At 42.7% G+C, this 27058-nt stretch overlaps 1 protein-coding gene and 1 non-coding gene across 6 annotated transcripts in view; one reads left to right on the forward strand and one right to left on the reverse strand.

Annotated features, from left to right (window-relative positions):
* Window positions 1-510: 510 nt before the first annotated feature.
* On the forward strand, window positions 511-583 carry trnav-cac. Its single transcript has one exon. It is a non-coding gene; the product is annotated as a tRNA-Val (tRNA).
* A 970-nt stretch (window positions 584-1553) lies between these two features.
* The window catches only part of ptk2aa (protein tyrosine kinase 2aa), a 70732-nt gene continuing 45227 nt past the window's right edge, over window positions 1554-27058 (reverse strand). The window contains exons 15-35 of one of the 5 annotated variants that reach the window (XM_039605218.1): window positions 25642-25659; window positions 22466-22522; window positions 21502-21522; window positions 19963-20060; window positions 19755-19839; window positions 19562-19662; window positions 19290-19405; window positions 18678-18778; window positions 18264-18353; window positions 17914-18118; window positions 17435-17537; window positions 17228-17290; window positions 12408-12515; window positions 11103-11207; window positions 7269-7331; window positions 6610-6649; window positions 6160-6263; window positions 4453-4608; window positions 4239-4319; window positions 3307-3392; window positions 1554-3220 (exon numbers count right to left, since the gene is read on the reverse strand). In XM_039605218.1, coding sequence (XP_039461152.1) covers window positions 3094-3220; window positions 3307-3392; window positions 4239-4319; window positions 4453-4608; window positions 6160-6263; window positions 6610-6649; window positions 7269-7331; window positions 11103-11207; window positions 12408-12515; window positions 17228-17290; window positions 17435-17537; window positions 17914-18118; window positions 18264-18353; window positions 18678-18778; window positions 19290-19405; window positions 19562-19662; window positions 19755-19839; window positions 19963-20060; window positions 21502-21522; window positions 22466-22522; window positions 25642-25659 — 1928 coding nt within the window. In that variant the 3' untranslated portion in view covers window positions 1554-3093. Of the gene's footprint in view, window positions 3221-3306; window positions 3393-4238; window positions 4320-4452; window positions 4609-6159; window positions 6264-6609; window positions 6650-7268; window positions 7332-11102; window positions 11208-12407; window positions 12516-17227; window positions 17291-17434; window positions 17538-17913; window positions 18119-18263; window positions 18354-18677; window positions 18779-19289; window positions 19406-19561; window positions 19663-19754; window positions 19840-19962; window positions 20061-21501; window positions 21523-22465; window positions 22523-22613; window positions 22745-25641; window positions 25660-27058 lie in introns of those variants that run through there. The other 4 variants (XM_031742739.2, XM_031742748.2, XM_039605220.1 and 1 more) reach the window with 4 other exon arrangements.

The following is a 27058-nucleotide window of genomic DNA, read 5'->3' on the forward strand; positions in this document are numbered from 1 at the left end:
AAAGTAGTGATGGCGTGATGAAGCCCAGTGAATGTGTCATCTCCAAATACTCCCTAAATGCTGATATTTTCCGCCTTTTAGGTGGCTCCATAATCCGCTCACAATCTCCTTGCAAGCTGGTGATAACCCTCAAAATCACCTCAGATCCAGTGCACGCAAAAAAACCCCTAATTTTCCCGTCTTATGAACTGCTCGAATCACATAACGAGGCAGTCACGTCATGCCGCGTTTATCTCTGGTCACGTGATATTCTGAAGACTGACGCGGGCCTGGACAAGGGCTTTAAGCTTTACTTGCCACTCGAGGCCTCGGGGCTTCAGCGTCAGACATAACATCAGTAGTCGAAAGTATTCTCTGTGCCTGCCCTGCTAAAAGAGTCACACAACCGGAAGTTAACCAGGTGGAGAGATCCACAAACGTATCGAACTAAACTTGTGTATCGAAATAAAACATCGTAGTCCTGATTGTATAATAGCTTTATACCAGGTGGCGCAGAGGTTTAACACAGCAGTTTCCGTAGTGTAGTGGTTATCACGTTCGCCTCACACGCGAAAGGTCCCCGGTTCGAAACCGGGCGGAAACACGTTTTACACATTTTTGGTTTCCACCCACAGTGACAACCAAACTGAGAACAACTGCACGTCCCAAAACACAGTGACCAGTTTTTTAAAAATCCTGTACTGTCTGGCAGGTTTTGCAATGAGACTTATGATCCAAGTGCACTGACAACTTTTCTAAGATCATCAAAATCATGCCATCAGCATGAACTTTGGCATCGTCTCCACATTAACCCATTTAATCCCAAAATAACCTCATGCATTTTACTCCTTAGACTTCCCCTACACACAATATGTTTAATTTTGTCAATGTAATACGGGGTTAAAACGACAACAATTGTTGCCAGTGAGTTAACTATTAACCTGCCAAAGGTTAAGCTCATTTACAGTCCATGTTATGTTCATTTATGATCCATGCTGAGTTTATTTACGCTAAAATATGGAATAACTGCCACTGAAAAAAATGTAGGTTTTATTATTAAAGGGGTTTTTTTTATTATTATTAAGGTTTTATTACTAAATTAAGACTTAATAACTCAAAATTTCAAGTTATATTCTCAAATCTGAGTTATTTCTCAGAAGTATGAGTTAGTAAATTGAAATTATGAGATAACTTAAAATTCAACCTTTCCTTTTTGATAAAAATTATACTTATGGCTGGATTACGGGACCCTGAACTATACCTCAATTATGCTGCAATACCCTTAAACTACTCGGTGTTTCCCATGATGTACTGATGTTATGACTGAAGTGGACTGAAATTCTGCCTTATGGATGGCAAAACCCCCCCCATAATCCTAAATATCCTTAACTCAGGAGCTCTACTTGAAACAAAAATAACATTTTGAGTCTTTCGATGCTTTACAAGCCAAAAAGCCCAACATGAGTTTCCCATATAGATCTACAGTATGTAATTAAGCGTGTATAAAATATGTATTGCTATCTTACAGACAGTGAAATAAATAACAGACAAAACAACAAGACAACAACCTGAAATGCTTCTCAATAATAACAGTGTTTTATTTGCTCGGTTTAGCAACTGTACAACTGTCTCCTTCCTGAGAATATTGCTCACCTCAGGGGAGAGGGAACAGCGAGAGGATGAGAGGGAGGAGAGGAGGAAGACAAAGGTGAGGAGAGGAATAGATACACCAGAAAAAGAGAAGGATTAAAAAGGTATAAATAACTGCAGTGGAGGGAGGTAGAAAGGTGGGGGGGGCAGGATAACCATTTAATATTTTAAAATCATGACCAAACCCTCGCGAACGAGGTCGACACCCTTAATTTAAAACAACTGTTGGTGGATTACAGATACAACCAGAGCGCAACAAAGACTGTATTCTCCTACTAATCACCTGAAAGTTTGACAAAGAGGATACAACCCAAGTGATGGCACAGTACAGAGAGCTTTAATATACAAACCAATCTAAATTTTAGAGGATAAGCAGAGAAACAACAGTTAAACTGTTGCTAAACTTGTTCTTGTATTCCACAGTTAAGCAATGTCACTGCGTTTTGAGTGAAATGTTCATTTGGCACAGGGCTGTACAGTAATATTAGCACCTCCACTGTAACTTAAAACCCTACCTCCCTTTGTCCCTTCCACTCCTCCCTCCTGTTCTCTCCTCTCCAATATTTATTATTTCCTAACAATTCATGCCTCAGAAGAGAGTTAAAAATAGAGCTTCTTTGTATATTCACTTATGCAAGTTAACTTTAAAAGTTGCATGTAGCAGTTTTTATATTTAAAAAGACCTATAGCGGTTTCATTTTTTTAATACTCAAATTTTTATGCCGTATCTTGATGCCTGAGATAAGGAAGTTTAGAGTGGGGTGAAAAAAAGAGAAAAGAGATGAAATTATGAGCAACCGTGGTGTAAATCAATCATTTTTGTTCATACAAAGTTTAAGAAAACAAGAGGCATACTGCAGGGATGAACATAGCAACAACAACCACAATAATAATAATAATAACAATAATATAAAAGCATGTTTAAAGAACTTTATGAAATCATCTTCATCATCCTCCTCATGCAGGCTCTTCAGTTCCAGTTGCTTCCTCCTGCGTTTGTGGAGTGTCAGTCATGTGTTCTCGTGGCAAAGATTGGTGGGTCCATTCACCAAAAATACCTGTCCAGTCCTTCAAGTGAGCTTCCCAGACATTTTATTTGAATCTTCAAAGATTTAAAATGAGTAATGAGTGATTCTGAAAAAAAGTTTTTTTTTGAGGATATGTGATGAGACAGAAGAGTGTTTCTCTGGATACAAAAAGGCAATAATACAACTGAAGTACAAAACAACACAACATTGGCCAAACATGACTTTTTTCCAGAGAGGACGAGGGGGGTAGGGGCTGATTGTTTCAGTTTGTCGTGTCTGCTGTTCATCGGTTTTCCACGTCAGACCTTCATCACTCTGTCCACCTGACCATCCTTCTCAGTCTCTTATTAAATTCCCGAGAACTCACGGGCCCTCTTTCCCTCTCCTGCATTTGGATTCACTGCATCAAAAACCGCCAAGTTGGTTAGATCCCGGGCTAATGTGGGCGGGTCTGGTTGATCATCTTGAGCCGTGATTGGTCGATGACGTCCAGCAGGTTCTTGGCGTCAACTGCGAGGGCGTGAGCTGCCATTAGCATCTGTTTCTTGTAGTCCTTTTGTAAACTGTCGAAACAGACACAGCTTTTACTACGTGAGCCCCGACGTAAAAATAAATCAAGAAAACGCAACGTCAATGTGTTTATCCTCACCTCGTCATGACATACTGCTGCGCCAGCTTCATCTTCGCTATCAACTCGGCCAGATCTGAATTCAGCAGCTTCTGGGCCATTTCAATCTATGAAAAGACAAAGAAAATGTCAGGATCAGATGATAAATGATAACTTCCAAAAGAGGAAGATCAAAGAAATGTTTTTACTTCAATACCAAAAGTGGCTTTAACATGAAAACACAGGTGGCTTTGCCTGTTAGGGTACATTTCTCACATCTATGTGGGCCCTCAGTTGCATCAGCTTCAGCGGGACAGGAGACACATTTTTACGTTTGTTTTTTTTAAGCACTCTGTATCTCTGGAAACCTTAGCTACAACATTACCTTTTACACTACGGTGTCGCTAGCAAATATGCTTTGTAGCAGTACTACATAAGGAAACCCTTACGCAAGCTGTCGTAGCAGACAAAGAACAGACGTTCCCAACAACATTCATAATAATGAAAGACGAGTACTTTCAAAGACCAGTTTCAAGTTTTATTTAATATAAGATGATGTTCATTTTTTAAATTATGATGAGCATTAGAGCCAAAATGGAGGATGAAGGAAATAAGTCACTAGCCAATGAGGTTCTAGCCAAAGTTAAAAAAAATGCAGCCATCTTTTATCTACAGATTGTGTTCAGTTCACAGTATGTGTCTGGTTAGTGCATGTGTTCTACACATGCACTAACCAGACAATTTTCAGTTCCTGTATTTTCCTTTTGTTGTTTTTTTAAGAAGGAAGATTCAGTGTACAAGACTGGATACACAATGTTTCGCCAATGAATAGTTGCTATGAGAAGAAATTAAGAAACTCCCATGAAAAAGAGCAAAAACAACTCCCAAAACAAAAGAAAGACAATTTATCTAGTTTTCAACCTATCACTAAACCCTTTTAGTGGTTTTCTCTTATCACATGAGTTTCTCTTTACCTCTCTGTGTGTGCTGGCTGGCAGCACAGGAATCGTCTCATCCACTGTGGCCAGCAGAGTCCTCAGAGCCAAACCCACTTCCTATGACAATAAACACATACAATCATAAGTCTCACATTTGTACTATTAAACCGGCTCTGCCACATCCTAATATTTTCTAGCGTAAATAACAGTTAAGGTCACCTGAAGATCTTAACTGTGATGTTCACCCTACCTTGACCATGGGGACGTACTCCTCCGGGGCAGCGGGCTGGATCCTGTTCGACATCTCGATCACAGCTTTAACCAGTCCCGTCACATTCTCATACACTTTGTCGTTGGAACGATCCAAGTTGGCAGTGGGAGGTGGGCTGATCTCTTGAGGCTGCAACTGTACCAGCAGACCGGAGTAAGACTTACTCAAAAACATTTAAGTTTCCAATTCATTGCTATTTTTTTCTTAGTTTATTTCTTTTAAATATACATATTTGAAACAACGACTAACATCACTCAAACTGCCCACAGCTCTTTCTTCTGCCATGGTCAGGCAAGTGATGGTAGTTTCACACATTCAGCTGTAGGTGGCAGTATATGCAAAGATAAACTAGAGACAATCTATCTCTAGCCACAAGCATTTCTAGCTACTGATGAGAAACTGACTTCTACAGTGAGCAGCAGGCATGTTAGTACAGAATGGTTGTTAAGTGACAAACTCAAAGCTCAACTTTCCGTTAAGTGACTTTAATACAGATGTTAACACTAAGCAGACACTGCACATCTGCTGTGTGTAAGACGGGCATTTATACAAAAAAAAACTTTTTAATTCGAACCATTTGAATAAATTTTATGGTGTTTTCCAATTAAAACTCTGTACCTTGTTTTACAGATTTAAGGTACCAACGTAACTGTGTTTAAGCTACGAGACAATTTTAAATGTCGTGGTGCAGCAATTACTATGGAGACGTTAAAGCAAGGCTTAAGCAATTTGAAAACCACAGTTGTCATTAATAAAGTAAGGCAAAACCAAAAAAATAAAAATAATAAAGGTTTTTCCAAATGATGGTGGACAATAACTCAAATTTGGAGGTAGATGTTTTTGCTGCATCAAACCTTTGAGAAGTTAATCATCTTAACTTCGATCATTAGACACAGTGTTAGACTTTTGTTACTAATCTACTGATCTGTGCTATAATATCTACATCAAATTTTTCTTCACCAGAAGTATTGCTTGCTCATTTAAAAAAGGTTTTATATATGCAATTATCTCTAACCAGCAGTTCATAACCGCAGTTCCATTAATAACAACAATTTCTTTCTATTTTTTCCCGTTTTTTTCTCTGGTGAAGAAAATGACTGAATGACTCTGAGAACATGAAAGTGACTGTAACTAGCAGCTGACTAACTCTATAATGAGAACAGACACACATAGATTAGCTTACCCTCCACGGCTTGGGGGAGGACGAGGGGAGGGGAAGGAGTGGTGGTGGTCGGGTGGATGCGGTTTGAAAGGGGAGTAGTTGAAGGGGAACGGAGTGCGCAGGTTGTGAAAACAAGGGAATGTGTCGGACAGGTGGATTGGTGGGTGTGTGGATGCGGTGCCGCAGGTCAGAAAATAAGGAATAAGAACAAAATGGAAGCAGGTTAAAGGAGTAGTGGATGGACGTTAGTAACAGGGGGGAGAGAAGGAGTAAAAAGGGGGGGAGAGAAGAGGGACAGCACATTAGGCCAAAGCCAACCACAGGCAAGGCACGACATGGACCGGCATGCAACCCATCAGCACAATACCAAAGAATCAAATCAAAAACTATGTGTAGGCAAGAGCGTGCAAATTACCACAGTAAAACACAGACTTCGATGAAACATACAGAAAGGAAACCCTGTTCCTAATCTTAATCATCTTTAAACCTCACGTTCTTGCTGGAATTTGTGTGTTCATATGCACCTTGACCCCCTCATTGTAGCTTTCTACGGGGCAGAGACTGGGCAGGTTGGTTAAGTTAGCTGGAGCTCCTGGGCGGGGCGGCTTTTTGGGAGGTGCCACAGGTTCTGGAGGAAAAATTGTGCGTTAGCATCTTTGCCATGAAGCAACGTAGCATGCTATGTACATTTTAGGCATGCAGCAGTTCATTTCCACTGGATAACAGCAGTCAGTGGACATTTTTAAACAGATAACTAGATTATAACATGTTTTACATTTAAGAAACAGAATACAAAGTAGTTTACCACTGATATGCTATAGCAGCTGACATGTTCATGTGTCAACAATGTCAACTAATAATGTACCAATTCTAATATTTTTCTTCCACCACAAACGCTGGGATAAAAATACTTATTTTCAATACTTGTCACCGTCTGTTTCTACTAAAGCATGTCAGTGCGCTTCCTCTCTCACCTGGTTTCCCAACAGGCTGGTAGATATGTTGGCTTCCACCCTGTGCAGACAGACAGACACACTTAAATTTGTCCTGTCATCTCAGACTTTTAAGTCTAGTATCATTCAATTCTCATCCACAGTTACCAACCTTTTATTTAGGGGACTAAATCTCACCGAAACAATAAATGTAACACTCACAAATATAAACAAGTTAAATATAAGAAAGAAAGTTGGAAGCTGCCATCGCATACTGAGAAAAATCACCAGCAATGTCCTCATTTTTGCCTCAGCTACATGCTATTATAACCCTTGTTTACAGTTAACGTCCAGTTCTCCTGCTTTTAAAGTTCCCATGTGTCCTCTGTGGTCGAGTGGTCGGTATGTAGGCAGTGCCCTTCATGGCTCACAGACCGAAATACTTTCTCTTCTCCCGCCGTCTGCATTTCCTCTCCGTTTGTCTGAACGCGTTCCCCTCTGCCTCACTCTGGTTCTCTTTCTTTAAGCTTTTCTCTGCTTTTTTCCCTTTTTTTATAATCATCTCTCTGCTACCTCTCTATTACGTTTTTCTTAGCACCACAAGCATTTGTCCAACCATGCTCCACAGCTCAACGAAACCACAAGTGAATCCAATTTTAAAATGTCAAAGCACACACACACACGCGCACACACAGACTGACCGGTGCTTGTAGTGTGCCGTCCTCCCTGTCGACGCTCCCTCTGCTGTTTCTGGACTCCGCCTTCTGCAGGGAAGACACAGACATGCAATGTATTAGAAAGGATTAACTATAAAAGCCATAAATATATATATTTTATACAGAAATATATGCACATTGTACCAGGTATTGCAGCAAAAGAATAAAATATGTAACAATTTGTTTATAATTCATAAAAAAATTGAATTTAACTTAATAAAAAGTATACAGAGTTCACCTGCAGGTTACAGAAAAAGTTGCAAAATCATTTCATTTCCTAACCAAGCATCACAATTTAAAAGCAAAACTGATTTTGCAAAATTTAAATATTACCAATGACCATGAAAAAAAAAAAAAAAAAAAAAAAAAAATCAGCTGCAGCTTATTAAAAGAGGAGCAATACACAAATACAGCCCTGCTCACAAAGAGATCACTACACGACTGAATAGTTCCAGCATCCCCTCGCTTTCTGTTCCAGTACCGTTTTGGTGAAGCACGCCTTGAAGAGATGCATCCTGGGAGAATATAGGTTGATGAAGTCAGGCGGAGGAATGCAGAGAGTGGAGGCCATCGAAAGAAGGGCGGGGATAAGGACCGAAAGTTTAATAGAAGGGGCGATAAAAGATGGAGCAGCTCAAGTCATAGAGAAACTGACGGTAGACGGCACAAAGAAATGCAGAAGTTTGCAAAAGACAGAGAGAAAACCTGAGTCAGAGGCGACTGGATGAGAAGGAAAGGGCAGAAGGAGAAAAAGTTTTTCCAGAGGAAGAAAAGCTCCGCTGAGCACAGAGACTAAATCCTGAAGAGAAAAAGATCCAACCGCCTCACTGTCCTCTCTTTTTCTCCCTCCCACTCTTTCCATCTCTCTGGATCTCCTCCTGTTTCTCTCCCTCGCTCTTTCTTTCTGATGGGCGACTCCTCGTTCATTCCTCCCTCTCCATCGCTCTTGCCAATCCCACTTCCTTTCTCCCTCCCTCTGTCCTCCTCTCTTTGCTTTTCTCTTTCCCTTCTTCCACTCTCCTGATGAGCCTGAACTCATACATCACAAGTTTACTTGCCCGTTTTGCCTTAAGCACTCTGCCCTTTTATTACTTCTGTAATTTTCCAGCACATATTCTACATTAAGTTAGCCTGCATATCCCGAATCCAGCGCTCGTTTTCCCTCACAGCAAAAATTCCACTTGTCTCTTTCAAACACACGACAGCAGCTTTCACTTGACTTCTCCAGCTGAACATGTTTCAAGAATGATTTTAGGCAGGAGTAACGGCCACAGCAGCTCCCACTGGAGATGAAGGTTCACTCAGACTTTAGACCAGAAGTCAACAATACACTGATCACACGTACTCTGTGCGGGAATGCGTTGCTAATTAGAGGCAAACATTTAAACTACACCTGCAAAAGACTAGGTTTAAAAATGGATTTCAATCTGCACCAGCAAATATTACAAAGGTCAGCTCCCAAGAAATAAAAACGGATAGCACGAGGCACTTCTAAAGAGCTCAAACACACATTTGGTTCTAATGTGAAATTTATAACAGCTTCACTACTATTAATCTGCTGAAAATATCATGTGAACGTTTTTAATCGCGTTCCTGGCAGGGACACAGCAGCATACACGTCAGAATATTAATTTAACTAGACTTCAAATAGGCTTTGTAATACTACCTGCACACTGACTGACCCTGCAGCTGACACAAATCCTGTGGACAGTGGGTTTTAATCTACAGCAATATTGTTTTTAAGGCACACTACCTTTCGATTAAATCATCTGAAGTCTATGGTTAAATTTTCAGCTGCTGGAGCCAAGATACTATCAGATTAGCTTCAGCTCAGCAGAGAATCTGTAGGGAGCAATTTGGGGTCTTAAATGGTTTTACATCCATGCCCTGGGTATGAGTGCCAGTCAGTCCCTCTATGAGATTTCAAAAACGTGGCTGTTAAAGCTTTTATTGAAAAAAGGTTTGAGGTGGCTGTGATTCAGGTGTTACATCCAAACCTGTCCACTAATTGCAAAATTGATGGTTTGATCTTCCACAAGGTAAAGCTTCCTTTGGTGAGACCCTGATTGACTTGCACAGCAACCTTCAATTTGTGTCCGCCCCCTTTGCCATTACTCTGAGTGTTAATTTCCCCGGGGGGTCCAAGGTCCTCAAGGTTTGTGCAGTGACGTATATAAAGTATCCAGAAAAAAACAAAAAACACCCCTGGTGTCAGCTAACAAACAAGATATCAGTAATTCAGCCTGTCATATCTGCCCTGACAGATTTCCTGTTCTATGAAGCAGTAGAACAGGAAATCATGTTAAACATGGCAGGTTGACCAGATCTATCTGTATGACAGGCGATACATCAACTCCCCAGCACTCATTACTCATGCTTGATGTTTTTCACTGCCTTTCAGCTCTCCAACATTTGGCTTAAAGCTGAAATACAGGCCATCAAGACAAGCAGAGAAACAATCTGACCTGAGGAGAAAAACAGACTTGTTTTGCAAAAGCAGTATTTTGGCTCCTTTTGGGGGATTTCTCAGTGTCTGATGAGATAAATCAAGCATGCACAACTGAGCCAGTTCAAAGATCTGAAAAAGATATTCTGCAGCTCATCTGGCAACAACAATGGACACGAAGAGGGTTTACCAAGTGGAAAAAAAATCTCTCACTAACTTTATATTTACATCTTCAAACAGTATTTATTTGGCTTTTTGTTCTATTTAGCGATCATAATGATTTGCTGTTTTTTGTAAAATATGCCTTTATTTCATCTGCAGCAAGAGTACTGACAGTGACAAGAAAGAGAGCATAAATCTCCTATACTGGCTTCTCTTCATTGGCTCCCTGTTTAATCAGAATTAAATTTAAAATCATGCTCCTCACAAGATCTTGAACAATCAGGTGAATACTCAGGTCTCATCTTATCTTAATTACCTTATAGTACCATATCAGTCCATTAGAGCTCTCCACTCTCTGACTGCAGGCTTACTTGTGATTCCTAGACTTAAAAGTAGAATGGGAGGCAGAGTCTTCAGCTGTCAGGCCCCTCTTCTGTGGAACCAGCTTCCAGTTTGGATCCAGGAGAGAGATACTATTGCTACTTTTAAGATAAGGCTGAAAACTTTCCTTTTTGATAAACCATATAGTCAGGGTTGAATCAGGTGACCTTTATTTCTCCCTTAGTTTAGGGATTCCCATGATGCATTGAGTGTTTCTTCTTTAGTCACCTTTTTCACTCTGTGTTTATACACTGCTCTGCATTTAATTATTAGTTATTATTCATCTCTGGCTCTCTTCCACAGCATGTTTTTGTCCTGTCTTCAGTCGCTCACCCCCAACTGGTCACGGGAGCTGGCCGCCCCTCCCTGTCCCTGATGCTGCTGCAGGTTGAAAAGGGGGTTTTTCCTTCCCACTGTCACCAAAGCGCTTGCTCATAGGGGCTCATGTGATTGTTGGGGGTTTCTCTGTTTTCTTTGTATTATTGTAGTCTTACCTTACAATATAAAGTGCCCTGAGGAAACTGTTGTTGTGATTTTGGTGCTATATAAATAAAATGGAATAGAATTTATTTGTGTCTTTTGTTTGCTTTTTAAAGTATAAATAAGACACATGTGTTAATACTGAAAAGAGGCAAATAATGCTGGTTTGGTTAGCTGACTTAAGGTGCAACTGAAGCCCTGCTTGCCCCAGTTTATTGTGCTTTGGATTCATAAACTTCACTATGGATGTGACAAAGAAAAAAAAAAAAAAACACTAGCGCCAATGTAGAAAGCTAAAATAGCAGGGAATATTTAAACGCAGCCACTATGAGTCTGTATAATTTAACTACCATGAAGATCTCCTCCTGCTCCAACCACCGCTGGTCATCCTCCATCTGTTGCTGCTGCATCATCAGCCTTTCCTCCATCAGAGCCTGACCTACACACCCAACGTCCTATAGAAAGAGATAGAGAGAGAAAAACATGGTCCTTAGGTGCACCTTGTTATCAAGACGCAGCAGTGAAGGAATAAATCTTGCTTATCGTGATTTAATGATTATAATTAATCAAACTGTGCAAAAGTAATGGCCTTAATCTGACCAGTCCTGTGAAAGAAACCAAGCACGCCCCATTATTCAGTAGCTTGTAGAACCTGCTTTAGCCGCAATAACTTGTAATAAGCATTTTCTGTACGACTTTCCTCAGTTCATTGGGCTTTACGGGAATTCGTTTATTCACAGCTCTCTTAAGGACCCACCACAGCATTTCAAATTTCAAAGTCTGGACATTGCAACTTTTGTTTTTCGGCCTTTCTTACAAAGATTTGCTGTTGTGGTTGGGATTATTGTCCAGTTTAATGACGTTATTTTGTCGGACAGATAGCCTCACAGAATACTTGGTTTTACAGAGGAGTTCGTGTTTGGCTGCGAGTTGCCCAGATCCTGTAACTGCAAAAAAAAAAAAAAAAAAAAAAAAAATGTTCTGATGAATTATGGCCCAAACATAACTTTGAAACATAACATCTACGTTAGCCTGTCTAAAGGACATTGTTCCATAAGTATGGACTGTTCAGATGCAAGTCATACTGCTATCTTCTTTTTAAAGAGAAAAGGCTTTTTCCTGGAAATCCTTCAAAACAATCCTTTTTTTCTAATTGTACTGTCATGAACTTTAACATTTTACATCAAGAGTCCTGTCAAAACCTCTTATTTCCCCCATACATGACTGTTCATAGTTTGATAAAAATGCTTGCAAGACTGAAGGTCAACATTTCTTAAATGCCGTTACATGATTCCTCGGAACGAAGCACTTTGTTTGGTCTGCTTGGAAAAGAAACTGCAGAAAAATTCAAGTGCATGCCCCGCACTACTGTGCTGTAACCTGCTCAGGTTGCCTAAAATGAAAAGTAAATTACACACAGATACAAACCCTGAGATTTTATTTTAGCTTCTCCTGGCAACCAAATAAAACACATATGCAGGTCATAACTGCTGTAACTTGTATTGCTTTAATTTGCTTTAACCACTATGTGTTTTCTGTGTTTGATATGAGGCAGAAATTCAACAAACAGTTACAACAGTGGGTTCAGTGAGTGGCCGAGATGTTACATAAAGTCATGTTTGACTGGTGAAAGTTCTGTGTTTATGGGTGCACACCTCCATATTCGGGCTCCACGGTGCAGTATGTTCAGGTCTGTGCGGATTCCAGGAATCAGTAGGAGGATAGCTGCCTCCAACTCCTCCTCCACCACCATGGGCTGATTGCTGGAGGAGGACAGATTGAAAGCGGAAAAGAAAAACAGACAAAGAAAACAATCAAAAATATTTATGAACAAACATGCAGTGTAAAGTTCTTCCTCTTTTGCAACATCTGGCTCTATGTTACTAGAAGATTTAAGAGTTTTATCTCTAAAGCAGTGGTGGTAGGAAAGAGGGCTGAGAATGACGTCAATAGAAAGAAATAATGAGAAAATGGGGACTCAAAGACATAAAAGATGAAGGATTCACAGATAATAAAATAACAGAAGAGAAAACTTTGATTATCATTCAACTTTCCACGTCTACGTTTCCACAAAAAGTCTGCTTTTAAAGACACTCTAAACCAGTCAGATGAAGGCAAAACAAACAGAAATCTACCGACATAAAAATAATACTAGGAAATCAATGAATACTTATGAAAAACTACTACCAAAGCCAGTAACTATTTCACTGATAATCAAAGCATAATGGACATGCACATGGATTCAGAAAGTTTTAAAATCCTTTCAAATGCACTTTAAACTTCAGTCTAGTGTGCAATGCATGCAGAAATATACAGATGCTAATCTAAAGTCCGATGTTATCAAGTTAGGCTTAAATGGCAGTTTGAATTACGCACTCCTTATAAGGGCCAAAGAAAAGCTTGCTGCCAGGAGCTGAAGAGTGGCTTTGATTTGTTAGTGTGTGTTTGTGTGCGCGCGCCCGTGTGTGTTTGTCCACGAGTAAGCGGCTTTTAGCACTACAGGAAATGCCTGCTGTCTGCCTGGTTTATGAGGAGAAGAATAACTGCACTCAAACTCTTTCTGTCCTTGCATTTCTCTCTTTGACTCAGACACATGCAGCACGCGCTCAGTGTGTGCCTGACAGTCAGAGCTACTCTAGACTTAACACAGACTTTATTGGGTTGGCCTTATTGTGATGACAGCATTCACGCTTAGAGCTGATTTGTACAACCCTACAGATTTTCTTGTTTTGTTTTAGTGTTACAGAATATAATTTACAGGTTTGTTTTTGAAACTGGTGACTGAATTGTTTTCCTTTCTCATTTTTTTGCTCAGTCGTGACCACAGATTTGTCTTGGCAGCAACTTTTCTTTTTTGTTTTGCTTTTTGTAAATATCTAACACAAATTGGGGACGACAGTTTTAAAACAACAGAATTGTGTAACTGCTTACAGCATGTACAGCTGTGTTCAGATGCTTGGAAAAAGCAAATTTTTCAACCATCTTTTCAAAGATGATGTAAAATGTGACGTCGGTCAAAGTGACCTTCGTCAGGTGCAATGAAACTATGCTCACCACAGTTTAAGATAACGGCAGAGTATATCAGACTGCATAGATGTCAGTCATTAACAGGAGTGGTTTACATATTAATGGACTGTCATTGTCCACATTAGTTTCTTACAGCATCTAACTCACGATCTATCTCTGTAGTGCTTCACAGCACAGCTGAATCTGAATAAGGCAGAACAGGAACGCACAGGAGACCCGTATGAAAAGAACATCGAGGGAACAGTTTACCCTGCCCGGGATAGGGTTACCGGGGCCCCGCCCTGGAGCCAGGCCCGGGGAGGGTGCCCGAGGGCGAGCGTCTGGTGGCCGGGCCTTAGTCCATGGGGCCCGGCCGGGCACAGCCCGAAGAGGAGACATGGGCCCATCCTCCATGGGCCCACCACCCGCAGGAGGCGCCATAGGGGTCGGGTGCAATGTGTGTCGGGCGGCGGCCAGGAGCGGAGGCCCTGGCGGACCGATCCCCGGCTGCCAAGACTGGCAATAGGGACATGGAATGTCACCTCTCTGGTGGGGAAGGAGCCTGAGTTAGTGCGTGAGGTTGAGAAGTACCGGCTAGATATAGTCGGGCTCACCTCACGCATGGCTTGGGCTCTGGAACTAGTCTCCTGGAGAGGGGCTGGACTCTGTCTCAGTCTGGAGTTGCCCCTGGTGAGAGGCGGCGGGCTGGGGTGGGTATTCTAATATCCCCGGCTTGCTGCCGGTGCGTTGGGGTTTTTCCCAGTGGATGAGAGGGTTTGTTCCCTGCGCCTCAGGGTCGGGGAACGGGTCCTGACTGTCATCTGCGCTTATGCGCCGAGTAGCAGTTCAGAGTACCCAGCCTTCTTAGAGTCCCTGGGGGTGCTGGAAGGTGCCCCACCTGGAGACTCTGTTGTCCTACTGGGAGACTTCAATGCTCACGTGGGTAACGACAGCGAGACCTGGAGGGGCGTGATTGGGAGGAACGGCCTCCCTGATCTGAACCCGAGTGGTGTTTTGTTATTGGACTTCTGTGCAAATCACAGTTTGGCCATAACGAACACCTTGTTCGAACATAAGAGTGTCCATAAGTGCACGTGGCACCAGGATGCTCTAGGCCGCAGGTCGATGATCGATTTTGTAATCGTATCACCAGACTTGCGACCATATGTTCTGGACACTCGGGTAAAGAGAGGGCTGAGCTGTCAACTGATCACCACCTGGTGGTGAGTTGGATCAGGTGGCGAGGGAGGACGCTGGACAGACCCGGTGCACCTAAACGCGTAGTGAGGGTGTGCTGGGAACGCCTAGCAGAGGCCCCAGTCCGCGAGATCTTCAACGCACACCTCCGGCAGAGCTTCAACAACATTCCGAGGGAGACGGGGACATTGAGTCCGAATGGACCATGTTCAGCGTCTCCATTGCCGGCTGCTGCATTGAGCTGCGGCCGCAAGGTGGTTGGTGCCTGCCGTGGTGGTAATCCCCAACCAAATGGTGGACACCAGAGGTGAAGGGAGCCACCAGGCTGAAGAAGGAGTCCTATCGGGCTTGGTTAGCCTGTGGGACTCCAGAGGCAGCTGACAGGTATCGACAGGCCAAGCGGAATGCGGCTCGGGCAGTGGCTGAAGCAAAACTCGGGTGTGGGAGGAGTTCGGAGGGCCATGGAAAAAGACTTTCGGACTGCCTCAAGAGATTCTGGCAAACCGTCAGGCGCCTCAGGAGGGGAAAGCGGTGCTCTACCTGCACTGTGTATAGTGCTGGCGGTGCGCTGCTGACGCCGACTGAGAAAATTGTCAGGCGGTGGAAGGAATACTGAGGACCTCCTTAATCCCACTGACACGCCTTCCGAGGAGGAAGCAGAGTCTGGGGATGAGGGAATGACCCGCCAATTTCTGGGGTCGAAGTCACTGAGGCAGTTAAACAACTCCTCGGTGGCAGAGCCCTGGTGTTGATGAGGTCCGCCCGAGTTCCTGAAGGCTCTGGACGTTGTAGGGCTGTCCTGGTTGACACGCCTCTACAATGTTGCGTGGAGATCAGGGGCAGTACCCTGGACTGGCAGACCGGGTGGTGGTCCCCATCTTTAAGAGGGGAGACCGGAGGGTGTGTTCCAACTACAGGGGATCACACTCCTCAGCCTCCCTGGGAAAGTCTATGCCAGGGTGCTGGAAAGGAGAGTTCGTCCGTTAGTCGAACCTCGGATACAGGAGGAACAATGCGGTTTTCGTCCTGGTCGCGGAACACTGGACCAGCTCTTTATCCTCTCGAGGATACTTGAGGGTGCATGGGAGTTTGCCCAACCAGTCTACATGTGTTTTGTGGACTTGGAGAAGGCATTCGACCGTGTCCCTCGGGTGTCCTGTGGGAGGTGTTGCGGGAGTATGGGGTGTCTGGCCCACTGCTACGGGCCATTCGATCCCTATACAACCGTTGTAAGAGTTTGGTTCGCACTGCCGGCAATAAGTCGGACTTGTTTCCGGTGGGTGATGGGCTCCGCCAGGGCTGCCCTTTATCACCGATTCTGTTCATAATTTTATGGACAGGATTTCTAGGCGCAGCCAAGTGGCGGAGGGCTTCCACTTCGGTGGCCTCAGAATCTCATCTCTGCTTTTTGCGGATGATGTGGTTCTGATGGCTTCATCGGTGGGGGCCTCCAGCTCGCACTGGAACGGTTCGCAGCCGAGTGTGAAGCAGCAGGAATGAGGATCAGCACCTCCAAATCTGAGGCCATGGTTCTCAGCCGGAAAAAGGGTGGAGTGCCCACTCCGGGTCGGGGATGAGTTCCTGCCCCTAGTGGAGGAGTTCAAGTATCTCGGGGTCTTGTTCGCAGTGATGGGAGAAGGGAGCCGGAGATCGACAGACGGATTGGTGCTGCGGCTGCAGTGATGCGGACGCTGCACCGTCCGTCGTGGTGAAGAGGGAGCTGAGTGTAAAAGCGAAGCTCTCAATTTACCGGTCGATCTCGTCCCCGACCCTCACCTATGGCCACGAGCTGTGGGTAGTGACCGAAAGAACGAGATCGCGGATACAAGCGGCAGAAATGAGCTTCCTCCGAAGGGTGGCTGGCCTCTCCCTTAGAGATAGGGTGAGAAGTTCGCCATCCGGGAGGGGCTCAGAGTAGAGCCGCTGCTCCTCCACATCGAAAGGAGCCAGTTGAGGTGGTTCGGCATCTGACAAGGATGCCCCTGGGCGCCTCCTGGGTGAGGTGTTCGGGCATGTCCCACCGGGAGGAGGCCCAGGGCAGACCCAGGACGCGCTGGAGAGATTATATCTCTCGGCTGGCCTGGGAACGCCTTGGTGTTCCCCGGATGAGCTGGAGGAGGTGGCTGGGGAGAGGAGGTCTGGGCTTCTCTGCTTAGGCTGCTGCCCCCGCGACCCGACTTCGGATAAAGCGGATGAGGATGGATGGATGGATGGATAGGAACGCACAGGTTCCTCGCTGATGAAGATCTGTGTGTTTCTGTGTGCTGTTTACCGGGAAGTGGTTGTGCGGGGAGTTGCTGACGAAGCCTTCACTGGGGTAACCTGGTCTGCTAGGCTAAAAACGCAGAGAAAACCATTTGTGTTAATCAGCCACAACAAAGACTTGCACAGACATACAAGAAATAACAAGGACGTGGGAGGATGGGAAACAAATAATTTAAAAAAGGCAGATCAAGCACAAACAGTCATTGATTCTCACTTTGGGTGGTGCTTCATCTGGGTCCCACGAAACTGTGACTTGTCTCCTCATTTCCATTCGGAGTCTCTCCTCTTGCTGGAGCTTCTCTTCCTCCAGTATCGTGCTTCAGAAATTAAAACAATGGCAGAGACAAAACTGAATCGAGCAGTCATGCACTCTTTTGGTTTAGTGCACTATTTCATTTTGACCAAAGGACTGAAAGTCAAAGATTTATAGAGAAATCACAACCAACAATGTCATCTTTTTAGTACTAATTAAACTTAATGAAAGGAAGAAGAAGAAAGACTCAAGGAAAAATTACTCCATGGGCTCAGATTGAGACAGAGGCCGTCTCTTTTATGGCAACAACATCAAAGTTTTACACCTAAAGCAAATTATTAAAAACTACCTTTAAACTACCTCATTAACTGAATAAGTATGTAAACATTTTTTTAAATTATTACTATTACTATAATACTATTTCTTATTTTTATTTTTACCTGAGTTGTGTTTTGAGTTCAGTGAATCGCGGTCGCTTGCTGGGGTCATATGACCAACATTTGGTCATCAGACTGTAGAGGGTGGGCGGACACTGGGGAGGCATCGCCAGGCGCTCCCCGTTTTCTATCCTGCCAATCACGTCATTGTTTTTCACCCCCTGGAAGGGCTTGATGCCGTACATCAAGATCTCCCACATGCATACACCTATGGGGGAGACACAGACACGCAAAAGTCACCTACAGTGATGAATCACGTCATTACACAGTGTGGTCAAAGCAGACACATCTGAAAGAGACGGCGCTGATTAAGCAGCAGGATCACAGCATAAACATTAAAAAAAAAAACTCACCAAACATCCAGACATCACTTGCAGACGTGAATCTCCTAAAATTGATAGATTCAGGAGCCATCCACTTAATGGGAAGTTTACCTTTAGAAGCTGAGACACAGACACAGAGATAAGCACTAAAGCAGAGAATAGAGAAATTTATCACCAGTTAGTGTTTCAACAAAAAGGCTTCAATGACTTAGTAACACAGAGAACAGCTGATATAACGTGATGTCACCAGTAGATGGTGGTAACGCACTGGCAGCTAAATGTTATTTAAACTAAGACTACTGGCTGGTTTCAGGTCAGCATTGGACTTCCCCCCCCCATTTTATAGAAATCACAGGAGCCTTTTTACACACCTGTTAATGTGGAAATTACACCGAAGCTCTAAGAATACTTAAAATCCGACTGAATGCTTTGTTGTTTCATTACCTTTGTAGTAAGAGCTGTCCTCCATGTATCGTGATAGACCAAAGTCTCCAAGCATCACACAGTCCACCGCAGAGACCAACACGTTCCGAGCTGCTATATCCCTATTTTTTTTTTTTTAATTTTAAAAGCAGGAAAACAAGAAAATCTAAAACCTACTGCTGTGATCCGTGTGTAGTCTGAACTGTAACATTATATTTATGAAACATTATATATTATCCTTACACACACACACACACTCACAGACTCACAATGCAGTGCTTCATTTGTGACATATGTGCATCCAATTGTGTAACATCCCAACTGTCATTTCTGATGCAAAATGATGATTCATGAGTCTCTGAAATCTCACTGTTCTGTAAACTGGTAATTGTCACAAGGCAGGGTGAATGTGGGAAGATCTTCAGACCATGTTGTCATTAAAGGAAATATAATTTTGCACTTTTATATGTTTTGAGATTATATAAGAAACTGAAAGTCCTGCAGGTGTTCGTGTAGTTGAAAATGCCATCTTAATTCAATTTCAGTATAATCTGTGGTGTTGGCACTAATAGTCTGAGCCCTCCACTCCCCCCACCTCAATCAGGCTACAGAAGCACATGTGTGTGTGTTTACCTGTGTACAAAGCGTTTGCTCTCCAGGTAGGCTAGAGCTGTACTGAGCTGGTAGGCATACAGGATGAGCGTGGCCAAGTCAAGACTGTACTTCCTCACCTGAAGGAACGAGCGCAACTGTAGACAGAGAGAGAAAACAAAGGGCGGAAATGACAGAAGCACTGTTAAAAGATGAACCACGCTGACATACCAAGACTGAGCTTTTTATGGCTCTTGCCATCTCAAGAGAACTCGAATACCAAGACTATCCCACACACACAGTATGAGGGCTACCTCTCCAAGAGTACAGAGCTCCATGATGATCCACACCGGGTTCTCTGTGATCACGCCGATCAGCTTAACAATGTGAGGATGGTCAAACTGACGCATTGTCACTGCAAGGAAAAAAGAGAGTAGTAGCATCAGCATGCATTTAATGCTAATGTGATGTGAGACACACTGACAAACACACAAAATTGCATCTTACGTGCTTCTTGCAGGAACTTTTCTCTGACGCTGTCAGAGGTACAATTCTTACAGGTCTTAATGGCGACAGCTAGAGATGCTTTGTCCTGCAAACAAACAGCACACAAGACAGGAGTAAAGCTCGCTGAAATAACACAGATAGACTGTGCAAGCCTTTTGGCCCACACGCATTAACAGAGAGGTGCACATGTTTGTGTGTTTTTACATACTGGACAGTTGTAGACTCCTTGGTGTACATCGCCAAACTGACCCTCTCCAATGCAGCGGCCCAACTCTATCCTGTCCCTCTGGATCTCATAGTCCCGCGCTGAGAGGGAGAGTGAGAAAAGGAAAGGGAAAAGAATAGGAGAGGAAGTCAGGGCATTTTCAGCGCATGAAAAACAGCAAGAACCTGTCACATTTGGCATTTATTTCGACACCATGGATGAGGCTTAAGCAAGAAAAAAATATATATTTGGATAGTTTATTGTGGAAAACTTTCCACAGTATGCTTCTAAGTCAGCTTTAAATTATTTCTATCATTCTGGCAGTCAAGCGCTGCCCTTTTAGGCAAACCCCATCCATTGGCACTAGTTCCACTTTACAACAAACCCCAAAACAGTAGGAGCTGGATCAAGTCTCTTCCCCTCTAACTAAATCAATGGTAAAACATGCACGCTGCAACACAGATTTGCAAACACGCCAACAACATACAACATAAACATGCACACGAGTGTCCCGGTATAATGCACTTGTAGTTGTGAAAAAGAATTTCAATTTGGGAAAAAGTCTGGAGATCTCTGAGCACCTCTCATATGGACTGAAACTAAACTCTGCTTGATGAAGTCAGTGCCTGCATCTAACCCTAACTGTATCCAGAAGGATTGGATAGAAACTGCTTGTTTTTTTGACATTAAAGCTTTATCAATATTTCCGCCTTGCTGAAAAGGTCAGGAAGCATTTCTGCGGAGGTGTATTAATGTCAGTTGCCAACTAACCGCAGGAAGCTCAAGTTCAAAAGGTTTATTGGGGTCGTTCACCATCGGGAACTTATTCTGTACAAGTTTAATTGTCTGTCGGGGTAAACAGAGCTCCATTGTTTGGATTCGACCAACCCAAACAAAACCAGTTCAGCAGTAACCAAACACACATTCCATTATGAAAGATTTACTGTAATTAAAATCACACTGATATTCACTTTCAGGAAATTAATAATTTCTTCAAACATAAAGAACCCACAGAGATGTGAAAGAACCATAACCATAAAACACGATTTAAAAAGAAACAAATAAAAAAAAGGAGTAAAGACACGATAATAGCAGGATGGTGCAAGGAGAGCCAAGCCAAAACACAACACAAATGCTCTTAGGTTGTTCCAGAGGTCTGCCTTTACTTCATGTTCCCAAGTTCTGATCGACTTATTAGTGTACTTCAGTACAAAGTGTTATATGTACTGAAGCATAATGATTTGTTTATGGATTGGCTCTCGCTCAGTTCCGACACCCGAGTTCACCTTTACGAGCTGCGATCTACAAGATAAAAAATACCACTGAGTAAAAAAAGAAAAGAAAAAGCCAAAACAAAACTCAACAACAATTTAAGTCTTTTTTTCTTTTCCAGGTGTTAAAGATCAAATAAACAGCTAATGCTTATTCATTACTGGCTTTTCAATGTGCTTACTGGAGGTCATAGTCAAAAACACTACGATGTAGGAAAACCTGGAAGAGAAAAATAACGAGAGAGAATGAAAGACAGAGAGGGAGTTTTACCTTCAACTACTCCATAGCTCACTGTGTTGGCGATGGGGGGGAAGGAGGAAGAGAGAGAGAGATGGAGATGAAGAGACGGGGGGAGAGCCAGGCAGCAGCTTTAAGATTGAAACTAGCTCAGAAAACACAAACACACAAACGTGCACAGACAACAATAACTGGCCGACTTTGCTCATTATCTGATAATTGTCGATACCGCCACAGAATAATTCAAAGATCTTAGCTTGCTCTGCAGCTGTTACCGTTTTACAGATTTATTTTATACATCCAGCAGCCAGTATGACATGGACACACATACAAAGTCAGGCACAGGATAGGAAAATATGTCTGCAGTGAGTCTGATTAGAGGAAGTCTCAGACAGGAGACCAAAAAAAGCAAAGCAAAAAAAAAAAGGGGGGGACAAAGAAAGAAAGAGCCAAGACAGAGACAGATAGAAAAAGACTGTGGGGGGAAAGGAGAACAGTCCATTTTCAAAGTTGGCCGCACAATCAAACACACAAGTACTCTGAACTGGCCAAAACATCCACATTAAAAATAATGGAGCTAAAGCCACGACTACTTACAGAACTACAGCCAAACAAACCAGCACATTCAGGCTTTTGACAAACGCATGAATGAATCCGACAGATGTGATGCGTCTCCATGACCACACGTACACGGCACAAGCTGCGGCCTCTAGCGTCTCTGCTGTTTAGACAGGATGAAGGAAAACCGGCCAGAATTTGATAGCTGCTGCCTAACCAAACGTGGTTTAATGCAACTCCTCGGGTTCATCGTGCGAGTGTGTTTCTTGGAAGTGATTCACACCACAACCTCGCTTATTAGGGAGCAGAATGAAATTAACGTTTGTTTGAGTACGAGAAATTTATAGCCGCCGTGTGCCAGTGCAACAGAAGCTGAGTTCTTAAGAGTCCTTAAGTACAAATGAGTTTAGAAAGAGAGAAAACTGAATAAGTGACTTACTTGAGGGCATGGTGTAGGTGTCCTCTTCATCAACTATCTCTGCATAGTCATCAGTTTCTGTAACATGACACACATACGCACAATGTAAAAAAAATAGCAAGAGATTAAAACACACTTGGTACAAATGATGACACAAAAACTGGTTTACCGTTAAGAAGGGTCCATGACACACAAACACCCGAAAAGAAACCCACTCTAAACTTAAAGCATGAAGCTAACTCAGAGTTTGAACAACTCCCGAGCAGAGAAACACCCACGTAGCTTCTTGCTCTGCCTTTCTCACACACACACACACACACACACACACACACACACACACACACACACACACACACACACACACACACACACACACACACACACACACACACACACACACACACACACACACACACACACACACACACACACACACACACACACACACACACACAAAAACACTTGGCGGATAGCGTCAGCTGAGCATGTGTTGTGAATATCTGTCTGTGTGAGAGCAGCTGGTTTGCAGGGAGGGACTTACTGTGGTGGCGGTGGAGGAGAAGGAGGAGGAGGAGGAGGAGGTAAAGAAAAGTAAAAGAGATGAGATGAAGACACAAAGCAGGGACAAACAGAAAATGAAAGGCAAAAATTAAGGAGACTAGTTGAAAACTCAGTGAAGAGGAAGAAGCACTGAGGGAGAAATGCACAGAAGAGGAAGGAGAAATATTGGGTCTAGCTGTCACGGGAGCAGATGGTAGTATTTAGGGTGAAATCTGTGCAGAATCAGACAGATAGCCAGAGAGAGAAGAGAGCCAGGAGGAAGAAGGAAAAAAAAAAAGGACGGGGAAACATGGACCGAGTCGATCCTAACCAGATGGCGGCGTTTAAAATAAAATCAGTGTGCGGACTCAGCTGTTGGAAACAAGAGTCAAACATCTGCTGTCCTGCTCCCCTCGCAGCTCTGCTCGGGATTTATCAGGATCTGTGGGAAATGTGTTCCTAAATTTAATCAAAAATCCTTTTCTAAAGCCTGTGGCTGCTTTTCTCAAGAAAAGTCTCTGAAGCCAGACTTGTAGAGGAACTACGGGCCAGCTGCATAGTCATTTTAAATAAGGCGGGCCAAACAATACACCGGATGGCTGACAACATAAACTGCACTTATTTTGTTCTATTAGTGAGCAAAGTTATATTTGGATATTGTGGAAAATGTGTATATTTGCTCAGAGTCGCATAATGTGATTGATAAAAACTCTGATATTTGTGTGGTTAGCTGTTAGCTTTCATAAAACACAGAAACTAGGGGGGAAAAAACACCTATCCTGACTGTCCAAGAACTTAAAAAGTCCACGACAGATTGGAGGTGGTTTCCAAATGATTCCTGTCTAATTTATAAACACAGATTGCTAGCATACGGCAATCAATCTGAGTCAGTATGTGTGCAATATGTGGAATATGTCCCTTGTCTTTGCAATAGGGGCCTCTACTGGCCCTAATCCTGTATAAAAACAAGCTTGCTGAGCGCTTGTGTCACTTTACAGTTAAATTGCTCTCCTGCAACAACTAGAACACTCTTTGTGGAGAAATTTCTGTTTCAATCTTGAATCTTGAGGTTCTTGCTGGACTGTGAATGTAAGTAGCACATTCAAAGTCTACATTAATACTATAGAATGCAAGTGTGAATTAATAATAATTAAATCTGAATAAATTTCCGTGTGTGTGTGTGTGTCAACACCAACAGATTTTTAACTTTCACCAGTTTATCACAGTTAATCACCATATTGCTACTAATAACCTACCAGCTTGACCACATTCAATCTCAAACTGATAGCAAATGCACCAAAATCTCTTGGAAAACAGCAGCCGACTACAAGTGGCTGCAGACTTGATCCGCATCTTTGAATCACCTATTTCAAAGGCAATGAGATTGCTTGCTCATTGGACACAATTGCAATAATTTGGGGCATGCCGCGGTTTTCAACCACTGTTTTCCCTTGTGTGACTGTAGTACAAATGTCATTGTTACTGCTATTATAGAACACATTTCCCTATTTTTGCAAGATGCTAAAAAAAACTTTTAATTAAACAGGCATCCATTTATTTACCATTGCTACGCATTACTTATATTTCACAAGAGGGGAAAGAAACAACATTTAGAGGCGTATTAAAAGCATCTTGATTTGAACTGGAATAGTTCTATTCATTAGATAAACTGTTGGGCAAAAGCTGGCTTTCATTTGTCATGGTTTTAAAAAATGTACTAACAAAATACCTGTTCATTTTGCATTTTACTTTTTTTCTTCACGTTTTTACATGTACAAAAATCCAATAAATTCCAGCTGGGGATATAAGCTACACTCTAGCTTTTTGAGTATTTTGTGTAGCTTGGATAAATGCTCTCAGTCTATGAAAGAAATGGTTTTAGTTTTTACTAAGAGGTCACTCTGTATCACTCTGCATATTAAACCCAGTGTGGTTTGGGATGTGTTCTACAGAAACAACCCTTTCTAAGCTTGACTGGCCTAACTCTGCATTTCAGCTTTCGGTAGAGAGGGAATTTGTGTGTATGTGTGCGATCTAGCTGGCCCATTATAGCCAGGAATGCACCCGCTCTTGAATCCAGCAAACCTCTCCCTACTCCTCTCCGTGAGTGTGCAAGTGTGTGCACGAACGCACAAGAGTACACGTGTGCACGATTTTGCATATGTGTAGCCAGTTGTGTGTGTGTGTGTGTGTGTGTGTGTGTGTGTGTGTGTGTGTGTGTGTGTGTGTGTGTGTGTGTGTGTGTGTGTGTGTGTGTGTGTGTGTAGAACGACAGAGAGAAGCAGCTGCAGAAGTTCCCGTAAAGAGAAAACACCACTGAATACACAAATTCTGTTTTTGGTGTCCCTTCTGGATGAAAGCAGACATTCGGCTTTGAAGACAATCATAAAGAGATAATCACACAAACACTCAACTTAAACATGCAATAATAAAACCACATGCTACTCTTGCTTACAGGTTATTTATCCATGTATCCAATCATTTTGTATTATAATTACGTTACACAACAAAGCACATATACCACACTCACACACTTTCTCTCTCACACCACCACAACACGCACTCCCCTTTCCCAGGAGAGCGCAGTGTTTTGGTGGAGGAGGACTAGGAAGAAGGAACATAAGAACAAAAGATTATAAACAACAGTATAACTTTACCATCCCCACTAAGATCTTCTGCAGGGTCCAGGAGAGCATGCAGGAAACGGGACAGCAGAGAAGGAGGACGACAAACAGCAGCGAGAGAGAGAGAGAAGCAGGAGGCAGAGCAGAGAGGAGAGAGAGAGAGAAGAGAGGTTAGAGCATGACATGCCATGAAACAACACGGGTGATGTTGCAGGATCTGCAAAGCCAAACAATCAGCGGGCAGTTAGTTAAAAATCTAATAAGGGGAAAAAAAATGCAACGTTAACATCTCCTTCAATTAATGCTGTGCAGGCTTAAGTACAGTTAAAATACACAAGTGTAGAAAACAGTGACAATAAGTCCAATGTGGTGTCAATAAAGTATGTTCTGTGTGTCAAGCTGTAAGCATGTGAGCTGGGGAGTTAATTACAGTGAGCAGACAGGGGATGCAGCTGTGTTTAATATGCGAGTTTCACTGGAAGAACGGATACAGTGAGCAGGCAGTTACAACTGATCAAGGTTTCTCACATACCTCATTCTCTCACTCGATTCTTAGAACAAGAGAACGCCTCCAGTGACAACTTTTCGCTTTATTATTTTTTCATTTTTTTCCTTGGAAGAGTTTTGAATGCATATAAGAAAGTAAAACTTTACAAGCTGTTGTTGCGAGTTTTACTGAAACATGCTGAGCTTGAAATTCCAAGCGTTGCATTTATCAGGCCTGTTTATCACATTTGGAAAAGTTTGGATGATTTTTAAAGGTTTCGGCTATGAAGCACCTGCTGTCCAGACTCTCACACTCATTTCTCCGAGCCGTCTTTTTAGTTACTGATGACAGCTGCCAACGCGGCACTTGGAGACATGAGGTCAGCGTTATGACCCATCCAGGATATCACGCAACTGACACGTACACAGAATAGACGGATGGGATTCTGGTAGATGTGTAACATCCAATAAAATCCATTAGTCCTTCTGGTATAGCATCTGATAACACTGATCTGCCACAAGTCACTTGTGAAAGTGAAGTGAAAGCATGTTAAGATGTGGATAAAGCCATGTCTCTAATAAAATGGGAAATCTCTGCATGTATCTGTCTGTTCTTCATCATTCTTTAATTTATTTTAGCTTATTATTAATGACTATTTGTCACAAATAATGAGCACAAGTAACCGAAGTGCTGATTTGTCTTTTTGGTAAATGTCTGGCTGACGGGTTTGTCACATTTTTGGACTTTCCCCATGTTGCTAAAAGCATTAGCATTAAAGGAAAATGAGGGATGAGTGTTTAGTAACTTTCTAGCATTGAACAAACAGTTAGCAGCTTGACTTGTTGACACTGTTCTGCTATATGCTACTCTGCTACATCTGCTGCAGACAGTGCTAAGAGTACTGGAAACAACCACGTGGGAGGGTGCTGTGCTGGTTTAAAGATGAGATGACAGTGTTTCCAA

Source organism: Oreochromis aureus, linkage group 22 (genome assembly GCF_013358895.1).
Source record: "Oreochromis aureus strain Israel breed Guangdong linkage group 22, ZZ_aureus, whole genome shotgun sequence".
Classification (NCBI taxonomy): Eukaryota; Metazoa; Chordata; class Actinopteri; order Cichliformes; family Cichlidae; genus Oreochromis; species Oreochromis aureus.